At 42.0% G+C, this 20041-nt stretch overlaps 1 protein-coding gene across 3 annotated transcripts in view; it reads left to right on the forward strand.

Annotated features, from left to right (window-relative positions):
- Window positions 1-20041, forward strand: part of PRKAG2 (protein kinase AMP-activated non-catalytic subunit gamma 2) — a 552351-nt gene that overhangs the window by 515847 nt on the left and 16463 nt on the right. For all 3 annotated transcript variants that reach the window (XM_082257523.1, XM_082257525.1, XM_082257524.1), the window contains 2 exons: window positions 13948-14113; window positions 15021-15058. In XM_082257523.1, coding sequence (XP_082113649.1) covers window positions 13948-14113; window positions 15021-15058 — 204 coding nt within the window. The remainder of the gene's footprint in view (window positions 1-13947; window positions 14114-15020; window positions 15059-20041) is intronic.

Consider the following 20041-nt stretch of genomic DNA (forward strand, 5'->3'; position numbering starts at 1 on the left):
TATAATTGTCATTTGCTGTGTTTTATAGATGAGCTATGTGATTTAATACTCAAGAATATAAATCCATTGAAATTAGAATGTGAGAGCAGTACATTTTTTTGTCTGTGTCGTTTTTCAGGGTTTTTCTTGACAATCTCGACTGCTGTAAACCCGAGATATGGTTGTGTGTGAAACTCCCAGTAGATCAGCAGTTTTTTAATACTCAGACAGGCCAGTCAGGCACCAACAACCATGCCACGTTCAAAGTCACTTCATTCACCTTTATTCCCCATTTTCATGCTCAATTTGAACTTTAGCAAGTTGTCTTCACCACGTCTAGATGCCTAAATGCACTGACTTGCTGCCAAGTGATTGGCTTATTAGCAATTTGTGTTACCAAGCAATTGAACAGGTGTACCTAATAAAATAGCCAATAAGTGTATATGGATGGGTTTGTCTGAATTCAGTTTGTAAAAGCAGACCTGTATTTATTATATAAAAATATCCGCACTATACAATAGGTTCACAGAAAAAGGAGGTTCAAGCAGCCAGCTAAATGCATAGGCAGAGCATAAATAAAGTATAAAAGTTCATAAGCAGCGCTTGATAGAAGGGAAAATCCGATATAACTCTCCAGCCAGCAACTCACTCAGATGTAAACCAAACCAAGCATCTGAGTTGCTGGCTGGAGAGTTATATTGGATTACACCATCCCTGTTGATTGGTTTAAAGCTGCAATTGGGGACTGACACATCATTGCTTTTTTCATCTTCATTCTGGTAAGGAGATTGAGAGATTACATGTTGGTGGTGTGTGCTATCAGACGCACTGAAGGTGGTGGATATTCACTTCTATCAAGCGCTGCTTATGAACTTTTAGACCAGTATTTATAATGCAAATTGTAATCTGGAAAGCAGGTATCTACGAATGTACGCACATCGCATCAGTGCAAATTCAGACTACGCTTCCTAAATGCCTCCTTATCAACCTCTCTACTGGGTAAAAAGTAGGGATGCATCGATCTGACTTTTTTGGTCCCAATGCCGATCTTTTGCTTTGTGAAACCGCCGATCCCGAGTCCGATCCGGAAGTTCTGTTTAGTGAGCTTATAACAAAATAATACTTCCGGATCGGTATTGTTATCGGCAGATACCTTATAACAATTGTGCATTTAAGAGGTTAAACTTCCCTCTGGCAGACGGAACGAAAAGATACATTGTAATCATTGCGTTTACTTAACTGGGAGACTGAGGCCCCGTTCACACTGGGGCGATCCGACTTCCCGGGGCGACCTCCGAGGTCGCGGTGCGAGCAGCGCGCCGCGACCTCGGAGCGGCCGGCACGGACTTCATAACATTGAAGTCTATGACGGTCGCTCTGGGTCGCCCCAAAGAAGCTCCGGACCCTTTTTCTAAGTCGGAGAACGGGTCCGCAGCTTCCCTATGGAAGGCGACCTACGGCGACCTGTGAGGCGACCAGGTCGCCTCACAGGTCGCCCCAGTGTGAACGGGGACTGACCGGCATTCCCAGGAGGCCCTTTTTTTTTTTTTTTTTTTTTTTTTTCTTTGACAGCTGTTCTCTGCTCCCTCACAGCTATGTAAAGAGCAAAACCGGATCGGCCAGTGGATCTGTTAATTTTACCGATCCCCCGATCCAGCCATATCGGTGCCGATATCCGATCCTAATATCGGATTGGTGCATCCCTAGTAAAAAGGTCGTCAATCTTAGTTTTGTAGTAGTGTAAGTACAGGTACATATAAAATATACGGTTGCAATCGCAAGGTTTATAGATGTCATGGATTTTTTTTTCCTTTCTTTTCCCTATGGCAGATCTTGCTGATAAAAGCTGTAGCCAAAGCACTGTAGTCAATGTCCCTTTTTTTTTTTTTTTCATCAGACAAGTCATTATTGTGTGTATACATGATAACACATGCCACATGCTTTGTGTTGTGAGCTTGAGTCATACAGCAAAGAATATGAAGAATTTACACTTTATTCTGTTCCTAGAAAGCAGCCAGTTGGATGAATCATTATATTATTGAATGGGAGTGTTGAAATGTGTCACGCATTAACATTATTGTACCATATTGTGTCTCTATTGACAAAGTTACACTTGCGAGTAGACTGTGAAATCATATGTTTATAAAGTAACGGAGTATGGGCAGTGCTTCGTGATTGGAGCAGTACAGTATGGGGTAGTCATATCATTCTGGATTTCAAAATATGTTAACTATTAAAATAGAAATGTTCTTTCATGTTCAGATTAAAATGGGCTACAGACTTTAGATGGCATTTGGATGTGAATGTATGATCCAATCTCCCTCTGTGTGGTGGAGAGGAACACAAATGTGATCACTCAGCTTTGCTAATCCAATGAGTTGTTGTGTAAAGAGGGGCAGTATAGAAGCTGTCAGTGGCGCCCCATGGGGGTAACAAAAGCCATTGCAGCAGGGTTTGTAACTATTCTAATCGCTAGTTGTAGATCACCCACAGACATGAGATTATTGCTTTGTCAGGAAGAATAACGGGTGCACTAGATGACTGTTGTCTGCTTTTCACCCAAAAAGTGTTAAAATGATCATAAACCCTTGGTTTTAGGCTCTTTTAGATGCTTTTTAATCCCTTACTGATTACGCACCTGCTTTTATCTTTTCATCATTGCCAATGTTTTAGTTTAAGCTGGTGCTATGACCCCCTGCCCCAGGTTTCCAGTTTCAGGGTGGCACTTTTTTTTTTTTTTTTTTCTTGTAGCATCCTATGGAGCTACCCTGCATGCAGGGACTAGAGTGGTGTGTCTCTACACTGTGTGCATCAATAGAAACACACAGCCCTATAGCCAAGGAAGGCATGGCACTCCCCTGCTCTTCCTCCCTTCTCCCATTTCCAAGGTAATAGACTGGATTAAGACTGTGCTGTCCACAGTCAACTTCTTCCTGTAAAGACCAGAAGTACAGGGAAGCAGCAGCCAGCAGCACTAAAGGTTGTCAACTGCAAGTGTTGGGGTAATAAGTTTTCGAATAGTTTACTGGGAAATGTTTATTTTTTCTGCTCAGTGTGTTAAAACTGAACCACAGAGTTTGATACTTTAAGCTGGTGTTGGGTTGTTTTCAGGGGTACAGTTGAAAGAACTTTTTTTTTTTAATAAGCCTGTAAATAGTGAGTGTACAGTGGGTATAGAAAAGTCTACACACCCCTGTTAAAATGTCAGGTTTCTGTGATGTAAAAAAATGAGACAAAGATAAATAATTTCAGAACTTTTTTCAACTTTTAATGTGACCTATAAACTGTACAACTCAGTTGAACAACAAACTGAAATCTTTTAGGTGTAGGAAAGTAAAAAACTAAAAAAATATAGTTGCATAAGTGTGCACACCCTTAAACTAATACTTTGTTGATTTTATTACAGCACTCAGTCTTTTTGAGTATGCGTCTATCAGCATTGTACTTCTTGACTTGCTAATATTTGCACATTCTTCTTTGCAAAAACACTCCCAATGGCGCTTTTCCACTGCATGGAACCGTACCGGTTCGGCACGCTTTTGTGCTTTTCCACTGCGGTACCGCATGGTATAGGGTCGGAACGGTTCGGTACGGTACAGTATAGGTTTGCTTTTCCACTGCATGGAACCGAACGGTACGGTACGGTACCGCTCTGAAAAAACAGTACCTACTCGATTGTGGTTCCAACAGGTACCAAACTGGTACCATATCCCACAATCCTTTGCATGCAGTCACTACTAGCCACTGATTGGTCAGAGAATCACACCCACCCCGTTGTTATCCCACCCACTTAACTTTAGTACTACTTTAGTGGAAAAGCAAACCTATACTGTACCGTACCGAACCGTTCCGACACTATACCATGCGGTACCGCAGTGGAAAAGCAAACCGGGCCAAGCAGGGCCGAGTAGAGCCGAGCCGGTACTAGCCGGTACTTGCAGTGGAAAGTGCCATAAATGTGTCAGATTGTGAGGCCATCTTCTGTGCACAGCCCTCCTCAGATCACCCCACAGATTTTCAATCGGATTCAGGTCTGGGCTCTGGCTGGGCCATTCCAAAACTTTATTCTTCCTCTGATGAACTCATTCCTTTATTGATTTTGATGTATGCTTTGGGCCATTGTCATGCTGAAAGATTAAGTTCCTTTCCGTGTTCAGCTTTCTAGCAGAAGCCTGAAGGTTTTTATGCCAGTCTTGACTGGTATTTGGAACGGTTCATAATTCCCTCTACCTTGACTAAGGCCCCTGTTTCAGCTGAAGAACAACAGCCTCGAAGCATGATGCTGCCACCACCATGCTTCACTGTGGGTATTGTGTTCTTTTGGTGATGTGCAGTGTTTATATATCTTTAGGAATTATGGCAAAAAGTTCAACCTTGGTTTCATCAGACCAGAACACGTTTTCCCACATGCTTTTGGGAAACTTCAGATGTGTTTTTGCAAAATTTAGCCAGGCTTGGATGATTTTCTTCGTAAGAAAAGGCTTCCATCTTGCCACTTTACCCCATAGCCAAGACATATGAAGAATACGGGAGATTGTTGTCACATGAACAACACAGCCAGTACTTGCCAGATATTCCTTCAGCCCTTTTAATGTGAAGAGATTGCTGTAGGCCTCTTGGCTGCCTTCCTGACCAGTTCTTGTCTTTTCATCAATTTTGGAGGGACGTCCAGTTCTTGGTAATGTCACTGTTGTACCATATTTTCTCCACTTGATGAGAACTGTCTTCACTGTGTTCCATGGTATATCTAATGCTTTGGAAATTCCTTGTTACCCTTCTCCCTACTGATACCTTTTAACAATGAGATCCCTCTGATGCTTTGGAAGCTGTCTGCAGACCATGGCTTTTGCTGTAGGATGCAAAAATGTTAAGTAAAGACCTTCTAGAACAGCTGAACTTTATTTACTGTTAGAGTCACTTTAAATGATGGCATTTGTGTACAAAGTCCTATTTAACAATGTTTTTGCAATGTGATTGCTTAATTCTGAACACCGCTCCATCCCTAGGTATAAAAGGGTGTGCACACTTATGCAACCACATTATTTTCGTTTTTTATTTTTAATTACTGTTATGCCACCTTCTCAGGCTTTTTGGTTGCAGACCGTTTCACAATCGTGTGAATTATGTTGAACTGATTTGCGCTGTTTGTGCCCCACGCAAGCTGGCACTCTTTAGTGGAAGAATCATCTATATATTTTATTCTTCTTTCATATCATGTTATTCTGGGCTTCTCAGTCCAACAGTTAGCATATTGAAGCTCTTTTTCAGCAAGTGTTGTGTTTTTTTTTAGAAGATAATATACATTTAGAAATTACAGATGAATAAAATAGCAGCATGCATGCTGTGTTTTCAGGAGGTGACATTGTGTCGTGGAGTTACTGCTGTTATCTCATCAAATATTTGGTGCGAACAGTATGAGCTGGCTGGTTTTATCTCTTAAAAATAGTGATGAAAATCGGCGAATGAATCATCGTTCCAGCCTTTATCTTTTATTCAGGACGCTGGTAAAGGGGCATCTTAAATTATATTCTTTTCTCTTTCATTATTAGGCAAATACTGGGGGAGGAGGGGGGCTAATTTTAGTAAAACTGGAGCAGACAAAATCTGAAGCAGCTGTGCATAGTAACCAATTAGCTTTTGGCTTCAGTTTGTACAGTTAAAGAAGTTGTAAATTTAGGAAGGTTTTTTTATCTTAATGCATTCTATGCATTACGATAAAAAGACTTCTGTGTGTAGCAGCCCCCCCAGCACCCCGTAATACCTGTGCCCCCTCTCTGTCCAGCAATGTCCACGAGTCCCTCGATGGTCCTGGGACTCTCCCTTCCGTATTGGCTGAGATACAGCCATGTTGCCATTAGCTCTCGCGGCTGTCGATCAAAGTCAGTGAGGCAATCAGGAGAGAGGGGGGGGGTGAGGCCGAACAGCAGCTCCATGTCTGAATGGACACACTGAGCTGCAGCTCGGCTTGGGTGCCCCCACAGCAAGCTGCTTGCTGTGGGGGCACTCAATAGGAGGGAGGGGCCAGGAGCAGGAACGAGGGACTCGAGAAGAGGAGGATCTGGGCTGCTCTGTGCAAAACCAACTGCGCAGAGGAGGGAAGTATAACATTTTTTATTTTAAAAAAAAAACAAGAATTTTACAATCGCGTTAAGCTTTGAAAATGAAAGATAGAAGATAATTGGTTGCCATGCACAGCCATGCTCCAATCTTAGCAAATTTCCCTCTGTATGTAATTGAATATGAAAAACACATTTTATTCTTTTTACTTCACTCCAGGCACCCTCAGTGGGATGTATAAAGAAAGACCTGACAAACTGCTGTACTACCACAAACAATGTTAGTACAGCGATTTCCCTACACTCACCTGCGCCCCCCCGCTGAGCTATTGTGTTCCGACAGGGGGACTGCCTTCCCACCAGAACACACCGATCAGGGCTCACAGGCTGCAAGCAGTGATCGGATGCTGGTTTTCCAGCATGCCCATTCGATAAAAGCCGGCTCTTAGACCAGCTGCTGTACGAGAGACTGCTGTAAGCATGAGCAGAATGTCGGCCAGGTTCTGTTGAATTGGCCAATATTTGGCCCATGTGTACCAGCATAAAGGCAGAGGGGGAAACTGTCTGAGCTCAGTAAACCATAGCAAACCCTTTATCAGCATTTGTCTATCCCTTATCTGCCTTCTGATTGCTGGGACATTACTTCAGCTCATGCATTGTTATGCTGGTATACTAAATAGACACAGAGCATTTTAAATGTGCCTGTATTACCCTATTCACTTGTGAATATTTGAACAAACTTGCAATCCAGATGAACACACCCCCCCCCCCCCAAATAAAAAACAGGATTCAACCCGCACAGAATATGTTCAAGCCAGAATAGGTAAACTGCACAGAGGTCAGGCATTGCAGAAGATGCATCCGAAGACTGAACTGTAAACATTGGAGTAAAACACCTTGTGCAAATATTACAGATGACTTTAATAATGTGGTTTCTGCCAGCTTATTCCATCTGCTGAGCTGGAGATGACAGCAATATTGCTGGCTGACTTGGCACAGAACTTTGCAAGGGGAAATTGGAAAAAGAGCATGCAAACCACTTCAGTCTTGTACAGCTTCTTGTCCCTCGTTCTATGGAAGGAGAATAAGGCCACCTATTAAAGGGAATCTGCACTGAGATACGGAGTCTGCCTTTGTTGATCTGTTTCTGAAAATGCTAGTTGTCTGGCTGCAGACTTAGAAAGTACTGAAGTGAATGGATAAACATAACATAGGTATGTGTTTTCAGGAGTGTTCACCAAAGCCAACATTTAAAGTATACTACAGACTTCCTTTACTGGATCTGCGCATTCAGGCGAAAGTGACTCTTTAAATCCCATCCCCTAACCCACTTATCCTCCTCTTTCCCACATTTTCCTGCTGATGCTTTCCTTGGGGTCCTAACCCTGTGTAAACTCCATGTTGCATGGTGTTGAAGCTTACACAGGCTTCATGATGTCTCCCCCTCCCTCATGTGACAAAGTTTTGACCTTGCAACTGGCTGTTTGGCCCGAGCTCTGCATCATCAAATGAGTTCACATGCATCTCCATATCCTGATGTGGCGGTATTTTACTACTGCTCTGGAGCAATGGAGCGATGGGGTATAGCAGCAAATATGCATGTAAGTGGGTTGGAAGTAAGAGACTCTTTAAAAGTAGATTACCACTCTAAAGGGAGTCTGTCAGGATGGCTTTTAGCTGTCACAGACAAGGATCCCATCCAGCGCTGGACGTTTCCCCTGCCCAACCACTGGAATCTGTGCTGCTTCCATGATCGGCAAAAAAGGAGGAGCTTCCTCTGTGTTGGCATCATCCACCTCCTCTGCTGCTAAAAGCTACCGTGGCTAAATGCGCATGAACGCCAGTGGAAAAAGCTACTAAAAGCACGTTTTTACAGCTGCTTTTTCCTGCGTTGGTAGTGGCTTTGCAGCTCATTCTTTTCTAACACCCTGTGTACATAAGGCCTTAACATCCCTGGTGGTATTCCCCAGTGTGGCTCGGGGTTAATATACAGTGCCAAAAGCGGTAACCCCGAGCCACACTCTGGATTACCCCACAATCAACCTTGCCTTCCACTGTGATCCCCGCCGTCCTCCCGCTGTGTGATCCGGCCAATCCCGGCACCTGTCTTCCGGTTCCCTTCCCTGCGAGTGCAGCGAAGCAGGGGGGTTGAACTAGCGGGAAATTTTAAAAATAAATAGAAACAAATGGCATGATACAGTGTAATCTGTTAGGATTACAACTTTGTATCAAGCCATTTTACCACAGGTTTTCACCTAGTGTCTTTTCCAGTGCCCTGCCTGTACTTTTGAGGTGCCTGGAAAATTAAGAACGTCCATGGCGTCCAAAAAGCCGCCTTTTAGCTCGAAAGCACTTTTTTAGATGAACTGGAAAACAACGACAATGAAGTGGAAATGTTTAAGAACTAAACAATAGTGATTCGTGGGAAAATTCGTCATTAGGTACTGAAAGTGACGACCGCGACGATTCTGCGACTGAGCTCAGCGATGTGACAACTTGGTGCTATATTGACTGACTACGGATCAGGCAGCGCCCCCAAGATTCCCATTTACTTGAGCACCTGGTATGAAAGTTGACATTGACCATGACAGCCCCTTGGCATACCTACAATTATTTCTGACCGATGAGGTTTTTGAAAAAATAGTTACCAAGACAAACCGGTACAAAGAGCAACAATTGGCTACGCATCAAAAGCTTTCAAGTTGCAGAAAGTGGGAACCAGTGACCAAAGATGATGTTTGGAAATTTCTGGGCCTAATAATTCTTCAGGGAGTGGTGGGGAAACCCCATTCAGAAGTGGTATTGGACAACCAATACATTATTTGCCACTCCATTCTTTGGCATGGTCATGTCAGAGTACATATTCTCCCTCATAATGAAATATCTCCACTTCGAAAACAATTAAGAATTTGATGAAACTACTCATCCTGCACCAAAACTAAAGAAAATTAGGGAAGTGTATCAAATAATTCTACAGAATTTCCAATGGAGCTATGGGCCAGAAAGAGACATTGCCATAGATGAAAGTCTAATGGCCTGCAAGGGAAGTTTGGCGTCAACCTGTCCCATGTCTGTGTGATGCACCTATGTATTCAAGTTTATGGGAATCAAATACTTCCAGTTTATTTACTCCTGAGTGCGGTCAAACTTTCTACAAGGGGAGGATCAGCTGGGTGCAATACATTGCATCAAGGAGGGCACAATTTGGCGTAAAATCCTACATGCTATGTAAATCATCAACTGGCTACATTTGGAACTCAGTGATATATACTGGAAAAGGAAAAAAATTTGATCACAAATACAGCAATTATGGAGTGGCAACATCTTCTGTTCTTTCACTCATTGACCCATTGCTAAATCAGGGCTATTGTGTAACAACTGACAACTTTCATACGTCTCCTGAACTTTAAGGTTCTACTGCAAAACAAAACAGATGCCTATGGAACCGTTAGGGCTAACCGGCACGACATGCCACCAATGTTTGCTAAAAAGAAGCTCAAGACAGGAGAAATGGTTGCCTGGCAGAAAGGCAAAATTATGGCACTGCGATGGTGGGACAAGAAAGATTTGTCCCTAATGCGTACGGTGCGTAACACCTCCACAGTTATGGTACGCATGAAAGGTGGGAAAAAAGTAATGAAGCCACAAGTAGTGATAGACTACAACAACACCATGGCAAGTGTCGATAGAGCCGACCCCGCAATGACATTCTACCCAGCAATGAGGAAACGGCAAAAGAAGTACTACAAGAAGATCTTCAGATATCTTCTTAAACAATGCTTGTGGAATGCCTATATTCTGCTCAAAAAAAAGTGACAAGCCTGTGATTCATTTGGAAAGTTGCAGAACGTATATTTCTAAATCACCAAACACCATCAATGGCTAGGAATAGATCTGGACGTCGTGCTGTTGGCGTTGTCAACCCCGAACGCCTGACTGGTCGTCACTTCATGGACCACATTCCACCAACTGGGAAAAAGTCAGCACCTTCAAGGATGTTCGTGGTTTGTTGCTCAAAGAGAGATGACAGTGGAAGGAAAATAAGAAAGTAAACCAGATTCTATTATCCCAATTGTGACTTCGGACTTTGTGCAGTCCCATGTTTCAAAATATTTCATACCCGAGATGTTTGCTAAACCATTAATACCAGCATCCCTTGTTTGTACACATTTCAGTGTTTTTGGTTTGATTATATTAATGAAAAAATGTATTCTTATTATATTATAATTTATGATTTCGTGTTTCAAACAATATACCGCTTTAAGGATCAAAAATTCTGATGTAATCAGACCGCAAGGGAGGTTAATGTCCAAGATTGTTTTTGTAATGACTACCATTTAACCACTTATCAACCGCCCAACGACTATATATGTCGGCCGTTTAAACCTAAATACCGGTGTTATGGCAGCAGATAGCTGCCATAACCCTGGTATTTTTTTTAAACGGCAGGCGGTTGGCTTTCCGATAAGGGTGGTCCCAGTGGCGGATTCACCACGGGATCACCCTTCCGGGATGGCGGAAGAGGTGCCCCCCCTTCCGCCGCATCCCGGTCCTTTTCCCCGCTTACCGGACCCGCCGGCAGCGGGGGAAAACGATCCGGTCCCGGATCCTCACAGACAGGATGTCGAGTGAGGGCAACCGGTTTTAAAGGTTCCTTTTTTTTTAAATTTTCTTTATAGATCTATTTTTTTTTTTCTTAATCTTTTAGTGTACTTGTGAGATCTGAGGACTTTTTGACCCCAGATCTCTCAAAAAAGAGGTCCTGTCGTGCCTATTTCTATTTCAAGGAATGTTTACATTCCTTTTAATAGGAATAAAAATGATCAAATTTTTTATTTTTTTTTAAATGGTGTAAAAATAAAAATAATAAATCAAATAAATAGTAAAAAAAAAAAAAAATTAAAGCGCCCTGTCCCCGTTAGCTCGCGCGCAGAAGCGAGCGCATACAGAAACCCCGCCCACATATGTAAATGGTGTTCAAACCACACATGTGAGATATCGCCGCGATCGTTAGAGTGAGAGCAATAATTTGAGCCCTGGACCTCCTCTGTAACTCTCTAAGGTGGCAACCTGTAGAAATTTTTAAATTGTCGCCTATGGGGATTTTTAAGTACCAAAGTTTGTTGCCATTCCGTGAGCGTGCGCAATTTTGAAGCATGACATGTTGGTTATCTATTTACTCGGCGTAACATTATCTTTCACATTATGGAAAAAAATTGGGCTAACTTTACTGGTTTCTTATTTTTTAATTCAAAAAAGTGAATTTTTTCCAATAAAATTGCGATTGGAAGACCGCTGTGCAAATACGGTGTGATAAAATATATTGCAATAATCTCCATTTTATTCTCTAGGGTCTCTGCTAAAAAAAATATATAATGTTTGGGCGTTCTAAGTAGTTTTCTAGCAAAAAAAATGATTTTAGCTTGCAAACACCAAGTGTCAAAAATAAGCCTGGTGGGTAAGTGGTTAAAGTAAACCTGTCCTATTCTCATGCAAGGCAAAGCAACAGGTTCACTTTAATAGCACCATGTTCATCAGCACATACTCTCGTTTCCTTTGGTTCTTTTTCTTTCCTTGACACAAAGCACTGTTACATATGGGCAAGGAGAAAGGCTAGTAGTGCCAGGGATCCTCAAACTATGGCCCTCCAGCTGTTGCAGAACTACACATCCCATGAAGCATTGTAAAACTCTGACATTCACAGACATGACTAGGCATGATGGGAATTGTAGTTCCTGAACAACTGGAGGGCCATAGTTTGAAGACTCCTGGCGCTAGACTGTGACTTACAGCTTACACGGGGCTACCACTTACAACTCAAGTAAAAGTTGCAGTTGGGCAGTCATTGGCATGAACTTGTTCCTTTGCATTGCATAGGGCAAATTACAGGTTCACTTTTAGTTGCCTATAGACATCAGATTGCAGTCTGACAAACAGGCATGATCTAACCACTGAAAGATCTTTCCATTAAAATGTATGTTTGGTTTGGCAGAATGTGAATGTTTAGGCCTGTGGAGAAAGCAGCAATTGCAATGTTTAGAAACCCCTGGTACCAGCTTAACTCATGGAAAGCAATAACAAATGGTCAGGAAAATTCCAACCTGAGGTGATTGATTCTTATCCAGATAGAGGGGTCAGCCAAGGAAACAGTGCAGAGGTCCATACAGATATGATTATTGCTTTATTCAGCCATACCCAGAAGTATCAGGCGAAGTCCAGCCTATGTCTTTAGGCATCTTTTTAACTGTTCAGTTATAATACAAAAAAACACAAATTTTGATGAGTCTTTCTCTATATTCCCCTTACAATTTACATGCAAATAGCATTCAGGTATGGTGTCTGATCCATAAGCAGGCACATGGGAAAGTGAGTTTGTACTCCATTGTCACACAGCCATAATGAGTCTTATTAGACTTTTGGCATATCTGCTATTTACATATAACCCGTTATACTGCATGACATGGGGACATATACCACTGCATAATTTCAAACCAATTCCTCCGATTTCTTTACCATACTGCCACCCATTGGTAAAGAACCAGCTTACAGTGGACACACACACACTTTTGTGTATTTATACCTTGTTAAGGTGTAACCCTTTCTGATAAAAACCTGTATTAAATATTACCATTTGTGCTGATAGCATTATAGTGTGTACTAATGTGGCCTGGCTGTTTATAAAACAAATTCTACGTAACCAAATTAATAAAAAAAATTTGAATTGTATCTTCCACAAGAAGGTGATTACTATTCAGAGGCTGTGTCTGTGTTTTCTCTTACCCTTTGCTACTGAAAACTAAGATTTCCTCAAAGAAAAAAAACAGTCGTTTTTGTTCTAATAAATCTTTCCATCTGTATCGATCGGTTTTTCTATTTATCTACAAACCTGTGGGGCGGTTTAGGAGTGATTTGCTGGTTCCTCCTCTGGGTAACGGATTCCTGAACCAAAGCCTGAAACCGCCTTTTAAGGAAATTGCAAACTACGCTATCATAGTTGTATATAGCATTGCCCCTCCCTGTCATCTGTGCCTTTCTAATGGTCCGCAAGCAAAGTGGTGCCTTACTGGTTTAAACAGAGGACAAAAAAAATAAAATAAACTGAGGACACACACAGTGGGAAAGGTGATTGTGATGATTGATACAAAATCTAATTGCAGAAGCTGGCGTTCCCAAAGAGAAATGCCCTTCTGCGCTTCTTCACACCAGATCATTTGGTGTTTCCTCTGTATTTCAGCCCAAGCCTCTGTAGCGCAGGTGTGTAAGGGTGCCGCCTGGTCTTTGTTCATACGTTTTTAAAAGGTTTTTTTTTCTTTCACAAGGTAGACATCCAATCTTCTGCTGATGCAGCTTTTGGCTGCAAGGTTCTCACTATGGCTGTTTGAGGTTGGATCTTCTGAAAGATCAGTTTGCCTCATTTTTGCCCATCCCTCTGATTCATTGAAGGATGTCCCATGGTGTATGAATACACTGCCTGTGTCTTGTCATGTGCTCTATGATTAAGATAAGAGGTATTTTGACTTAGCCAATAAATTCAATATCTGTGAATAGAGAACACGGTCTACCCTCCCTTCCATTCCTTGGTTTATGCTCTGTTGCTTACTACAAAATGAAGGACTCCAGGAGTGGGGAAGGGTTATAAGGAAGGCATCCAGGTTGCTTGGCCTCTAAAGTTGTGTCCAATCACAAGAAGGTACACTCTTATAACTAATAGTGTATGAATACTCTGCCTGGATCCTGTACTGTACTCCCAATATATGGATTATACAAGTAAATTAAAATTCCTCTTATTTTCTGTATTTAAGACCACGTGTTGTCCATAAAAGAATAATATATAAAGTCCCTCTCCCTCTCTCTCTCCCTCTCCCCCTCTCCTTCTCCCCCTCTCCTTCTCCCCCTCTCCCTCTCTCTCTAGGTGTCCGAAATGCCAAAGCCTGCCTTCATGAAGCAAAACTTAGAGGAGCTTGGGATAGGAACATACCACAACATTGCCTTCATACATCCCCATACTCCCATCATCAAAGCTTTGAATATATTTGTAGAACGACGAGTTTCTGCTTTACCGGTTGTGGACGAGTCGGGTAAGATGCTAAAAACTTAATTTACAGCTACTCGCAGACCTCAAATTTTGGTCAGACATACAGCACAAATCCCACCACTGAAAGATCTCTCTAAGAACAGATTATCTCATGATAATGTGTGATGAGATCTGCTAAGTTTAGCCTGTTTATGCCTGTGTGCTTAAACAGTTTGACTAACCATGAAGCCACATTGTTCTGTACACTAATACAAGAAAGAAAATAATGTTCCTAATTTAAGTGATAGCCGTGGTGATAAGTTATTAGGTTTACATTTAGTCATATTGCAATAGAAAAGATAAATAATAGTGTAGTCTCCCACTCCAACCATCCTTTGACTATATGGTAAGTGGGGATTGAGATCATGGACCCCAAATGTTGTCATATTTCTGAGAAGAGTCCCTATTTGTATATGTTGGTATAGTGGAAAGGCAGAGTTGATACCTTTTTTTTTTTTTTTTTTACCCAGTTAAATGTCCAGGAGAGTAAAATGTTTTTTTTTTTTTGCTTAAAAATATAATGCTCTTATCAGTTTCTTGGCATATGAGGAAAAATTGGAGCACCTCTATCAGCCCCAGAGAACGTCTTCGGACATCAGAGGTTAGGAAGGCCCAAAGCAGTCCAGAATGATTGTACATGGGTGCACGACCACGTGGCATAAATGGGCGATCTGTCCACAGGCTCCGTTCAGTCAGATTTTACCTAGCTGAAGATGTGATAATATTTTCAGGAGTATGTGAGAATCCTATATTATTTTTAATGTAATGACATTGGTAGTCTTTGCCGTACCTTTCTGTCACAGATATACTGTACAGTTAAAAAAGCTATACCCGGGTCTTCTGTTAGAGAAAGTGCAGAGAAAATGATCATTGAGTGTATGTAAATAACATTTTATCTGTTTTCATTTTAGGGAAAGTTGTAGATATCTATTCCAAGTTCGATGTTATTGTAAGTATTTTACATTTAGCTTTCCATGCCTTCAAAAAAACTATCTTAAGTTCTCTACTGTAATAAATCAATGGGGCTATGAAGATGTTAAACGAGTTTTGTGGTGTGAATGATTATGTCCATATGTTTTCTTCTTTAGCATTGGAATTGGGAGCATTTATAGGCCTCATGCACACTGGGCATTCAGCTCCTGTGTGTGCAGTTCTGGTATTTTTGTGCCCCCGAGAGGCACAGATGGAGTGTCCCGCTCCGCTGCCTGCAGCCTCTCTGACCGTTTACGACATGGGTGTCCAACCTTTTGGCTTCTCTGGGCCACATTGAGTGTAGAGAAATTTTCTCGGGCCGCATATAAAATATATACTATAGTTAAGGTATATAAGTAATAAAATGCCGCCGCGCCCTTCCCGCGCCGCCACACCCCCCCGCACTAATTTAACACAACTAGAGGATGATCAAATTAAATGGAATCAGTATACGGAGGTTTACTTTTTCTGAGAGATATTAAAGGAACACTCTAACCACCAGTGATTTGAAGTGGTCATGGTGGTAGGAGTCAGAAACACTGCACATGCTCACACATCCCCCCCCCCCCTCCGAGGCAGCCTCTGCCTACCGTTAGTTGGAAGCCGCTGTGGCCATGCCCCCGACGCGACTTCCTTCCTCCTCAGCAAAAAAAAAATTGTCAGGGGGCAATGGGCCGCATTGCCTGGGGTTCCGGGCCTCAGGTTGGACATGCCTGGTTTACGATGTACTGTGGCTGGACACTGTACAATGTTCTCCTTGCGTTTAAGTCTGTAAGCATTCAGAAATGTATACCCAGAACAAAGGTATTTTGCAGTCAGCTGCAGTATATTTTAACCTGACAGACTTTGACAGGCTGCAGGGGTAGGGGCTGGGCGCTTTGCACATGCTTCCCAAGTGCACAAAACGCTGGGGTCTCACACAGTGGGGTTAAACACCCAGTGCCAAAACCTTCACTATGCCATAGCTGAATCAGGACCCAAAGCTCTGACATAAATGTAAACTACATATGCTCACGACCTCTTTAAAGCTGTTGTGTTCCGCTGGCCTTTTTTTTTTTTTCCCCTGCAAGGTAAAGCCATAGTGTGCTAGTATGCATCACATACTAGCACATTATGTGAAACGTACCTTAAAACAAAGCTGTTCCAGCGCCAGGATGTCAGCGCTGCAGCCGCTTCCATCTTCACCCGTCTTGCTTCTGGGTTCACGGGCTGCGGCTCTGTGACTGAGGTGGCCTTATTATAGGCTTACCTATAGGTAAAGTCAGGAAAGGAAGTTTACTTCCTCTTTAAATATGAATAATTCTTTCTATAAGCGGTGGAGTTATGAATGAACTTGCAGTGCCAGAAAGGGACAGTCTATTTAAAGATACATATCACCCTGCCAAAAGTGAGATATGTTAACGAGCTACATTGGTTTTTTTTTTTTTTTACAAGTCTTCCAATTACCACCTTTTGTAGATGGCAGTCATTAAACGCTTCTGGCAGGTGACAGAACAAAACTATTTGCATCTGAATTACAGAATACATCTTGTATATACTGTGTGTGCTTGTGATAAAGAATGATGGTCCAACATAGTACACACAATGAGATTATCGGACTAATGATTGTCCGTTTCTTTTTTTGTTTTTGCATGCTAGTCTCCATATCGAAAATGAAGAGGTCATTAACCACTTGACGACTGCCCGCTGCAGATTTACTGCGGCAGGCAGCCGCTCCTGGGCAATGCGACGTAGCTCGCTCTCAGGAGGCTAGAGGGTGAGCATGCGCCACCGGCGGCACGCTTCCGCCCTTGTTTGTCAGTAGGGAAGCCAGTATGGGTGTCAGGCAGCTCCTATTGCCGCCTGACACAGGCGAACTCCGCCCGCTGACAGAGAAGGACGGACGGCTGATGTAAACACAGCCGTCCGTCCTTCTCCCTGAGATGATCACAGAGACTATGTGATCCTGCTATATAGGATCGCATGTCTCTATGGTCATCTCACAAGCCCAACCCCCCCCCCCCCCCTCCACAGTTAGAATCACTCCCCTAGGGTCACATTTAACCCCTTGATCACCAACACTGTTAACCTCTTCCCTGCCAATGGCATTATTACAGTAACAGTGCGTATTTTTATTACTGATTACTGTAGTAATGTCACTGGTACTCACAAAAGTGTAAAAAAAATATAAGTTAGGGGTCTGATCTGTCCACTGCAATGTTGCAGTCCCGCAAAAAATCGCAGATCGCCGCCATTAATAGTAAAAAAAAAAAAAACAATAAAAATGACCTAAATCTTTACCGTAGTTAGTAGACGCAATAACTTTTGCACAAACCAATCAAAATACACTTAATGCGATTTTTGTTTTTTACCAAAAATGTGTAGCAGAAAACAAATTGCCTAAAATGTAAAAAAAATTTTGATTTTTACATTTTTTTTTTTTTTTTTTTTGGGGGGGGGGATGTTCTATAGCAGAATGTGAAAAATATTGTTTTTTTTTTTTTTTCCCAAAATTGTCGCTCTTTTTTTGTTTTATAGCACAAAAATAAAAATCACACAGGTGATCAAATACCATCAAAAGAAACCTCTATTTGTGGGGAAAAAAAAGGACGTCAATTTTATTTGGGTACAGCGTTGCACGACCGCGCAATTGTCTGTTAAAGTAATGCAGTGCCGAATCGCAAAATAGGGCCTGATCATTAAGCAGGAAAATCTTCCAGTCTTAAAGTGGTACGAAAATTCTCGTACGATAGGATAAAAATTTGGAAGTAATGTATTGTATTTTCGGATGAAAACTGTACTGATTAAATGAAAATCGTATGATCTGGTATCGTACGAGAAAAATATTCGTATTTGTCCCTTCAGATAATTTCAGACGAAAGCTATGTACGAACAATCAGATTATCATACGATCGCTTCAAAAGCGGTCATTTTTGTAGGATTTTCTAATTGTGTGTGTGCAGGCCTTAACAGTATAACTAAAAGCACAACTTTTTTCAGATATAGTGGGGAGGGATTAGAACACCTGTCAGTTTTTATTGATGTCTGTGTCTCCCTTAGGAAGATTTACCCTCTATTTGTCCTGTTTACCATTATCATTGAAAGTAAAGGCCACACGTGCAGATTGTCGGCCGAAAAGATTCGGCTTGTTAGTATGATGCTTCCGACAGCCGACAGCGCACTTTCGGCCGAACAGAATCTGTCGTGCAAGCATTAAAATTTTTGTATGCCGACACCAGAACGGCCGATTGTTCGCCAGTCAGTACAGAATTCGGCCGACAGACAGCAGATTTGCAAGACTGGGCATGCTCAGAGAAGAAAAAACACAGGGAAAGTTAACCATCACATGACATCACTTCTGCAGTCGGCAGACAAAATTTGTGTGCAGTCTTTTGCATTTTTCAGCGGACAGGACAGCCCGGGGACAAAAGACGGCCGATCGGTCAGCCGACGATCGGTACGTGTGTATGGGGCTTTAAAGTAAAAAAAAATTCCAAATTTTGTAATAGAAGAGAACTCTTCCAATGGGGTCACTGATTTTGTTGGACAGGGGTGGTGAGGGAAAAACTGCAGAAGGGACACAGACCTAAATAAAAAAAATAAAAGCTTACAGGGGTTCTTCTACTGTACAAAAAAGATAGAAGTTAAGCATTCAAATAAAAAGCCTTCTGTGTGTAGCACCCCTAATACTTACCTGAGCCCCCTCTCTATCCAGCAATGTCCACTAGTCCCTCGGCCGTCTGGGACTATCCCTCCTGATTGGCTGAGACACCGAATTGGCTCCCACTTATGTTAATCAAAGTCAGTTAGCCAATCAGGAGAGAGGGGACGGGGCTGAACGGCATCTCCGTGTCTGAATGGACACACGTAACTGCAGCTTGGCTTGGGTGCCCCCATATCAAGCTGCTTGCTGTGGGGGCACTCAAGAGGAGGGAGGGGCCAGGAGCACAGAAGAGGGACCCGAGAAGAGGAGGATCCAGACTGCTCTGTGCAAAACCATTGCACAGTGCAGGTAAGTACAATATGTTTGTTATTTAAACAAAAAAAAAAAAAACGGGACTTTACAATCACTTTAAGCTAGGGACATACTGTACCCTGTTTAAAACATGACTTGATTGGTCAGTTTTTGTACAAGAGCCCCCAATGGAATGTTTTTTGTCCATTTTAGCCCTATTATTAAAAAAATACTGGTAAGCTTTTTTTGTCTTGGAAAGTACATATGGGATTTAGCTTTACTTGGGATTACGTCGCATTTAGGTCTCCTACAGAATCATGTGGTGTAGAGGGGAATTAAACCCTCTGTTACCTGTTGGGGAGATTTGCCCCTATTTTCTGTCTGGACCTCCACCACACAGGAAAATAAGTAAGAGGAAACAATGCAGAAACCTGGAAAACATTCTTTAACCACTTAAGCCCCGGAGGATTTGGCTGCTAAACGACCAGGGGGTATTTTGCGATTCGGCACTGCGTGACTTTAACGGACAATTGCGCGGTCGTGCGACGCTGTACCTAAACGAATTTGGCGTCCTTTTTTTCCCACAAACAGAGCTTTCTTTTGGTGGTATTTGATCACCTGTGCGATTTTTTGATCACGCGCTATAAACAAAAAAAGAGCGTCAATTTTGCAAAAATAACAATATTTTTCACATTTTTTTATATGAAATTCCCCCCAAAAAAAATGTAAAAATCAAAATTTTTTAACATTTTCGGCCAATTTTTTTTATGCTACCTATGTTTGGTAAAAAAAAATCGCAAAAAGCGTATTTTTATTGGTTTGCGCAAAAGTTATCGCGTTTACTAACAAAGGGAAAGATTTCTGTCATTTTTGTTGTTTTTTTTTTTTTTAACGCGTAATGGCGGCGATCTGCGATTTTTTTTTTTGCGGTACTGCGACATTGGGGCGGACAGATCGGACCCTTGACTGACATTTTTGACACTTTTGGGGTTACCAGTGACATTTCTACAGTAATCAGTGCTATAC

Source organism: Pelophylax lessonae (genome assembly GCF_965119305.1).
Source record: "Pelophylax lessonae genome assembly, chromosome: 5".
Lineage (NCBI taxonomy): Eukaryota > Metazoa > Chordata > Amphibia > Anura > Ranidae > Pelophylax > Pelophylax lessonae.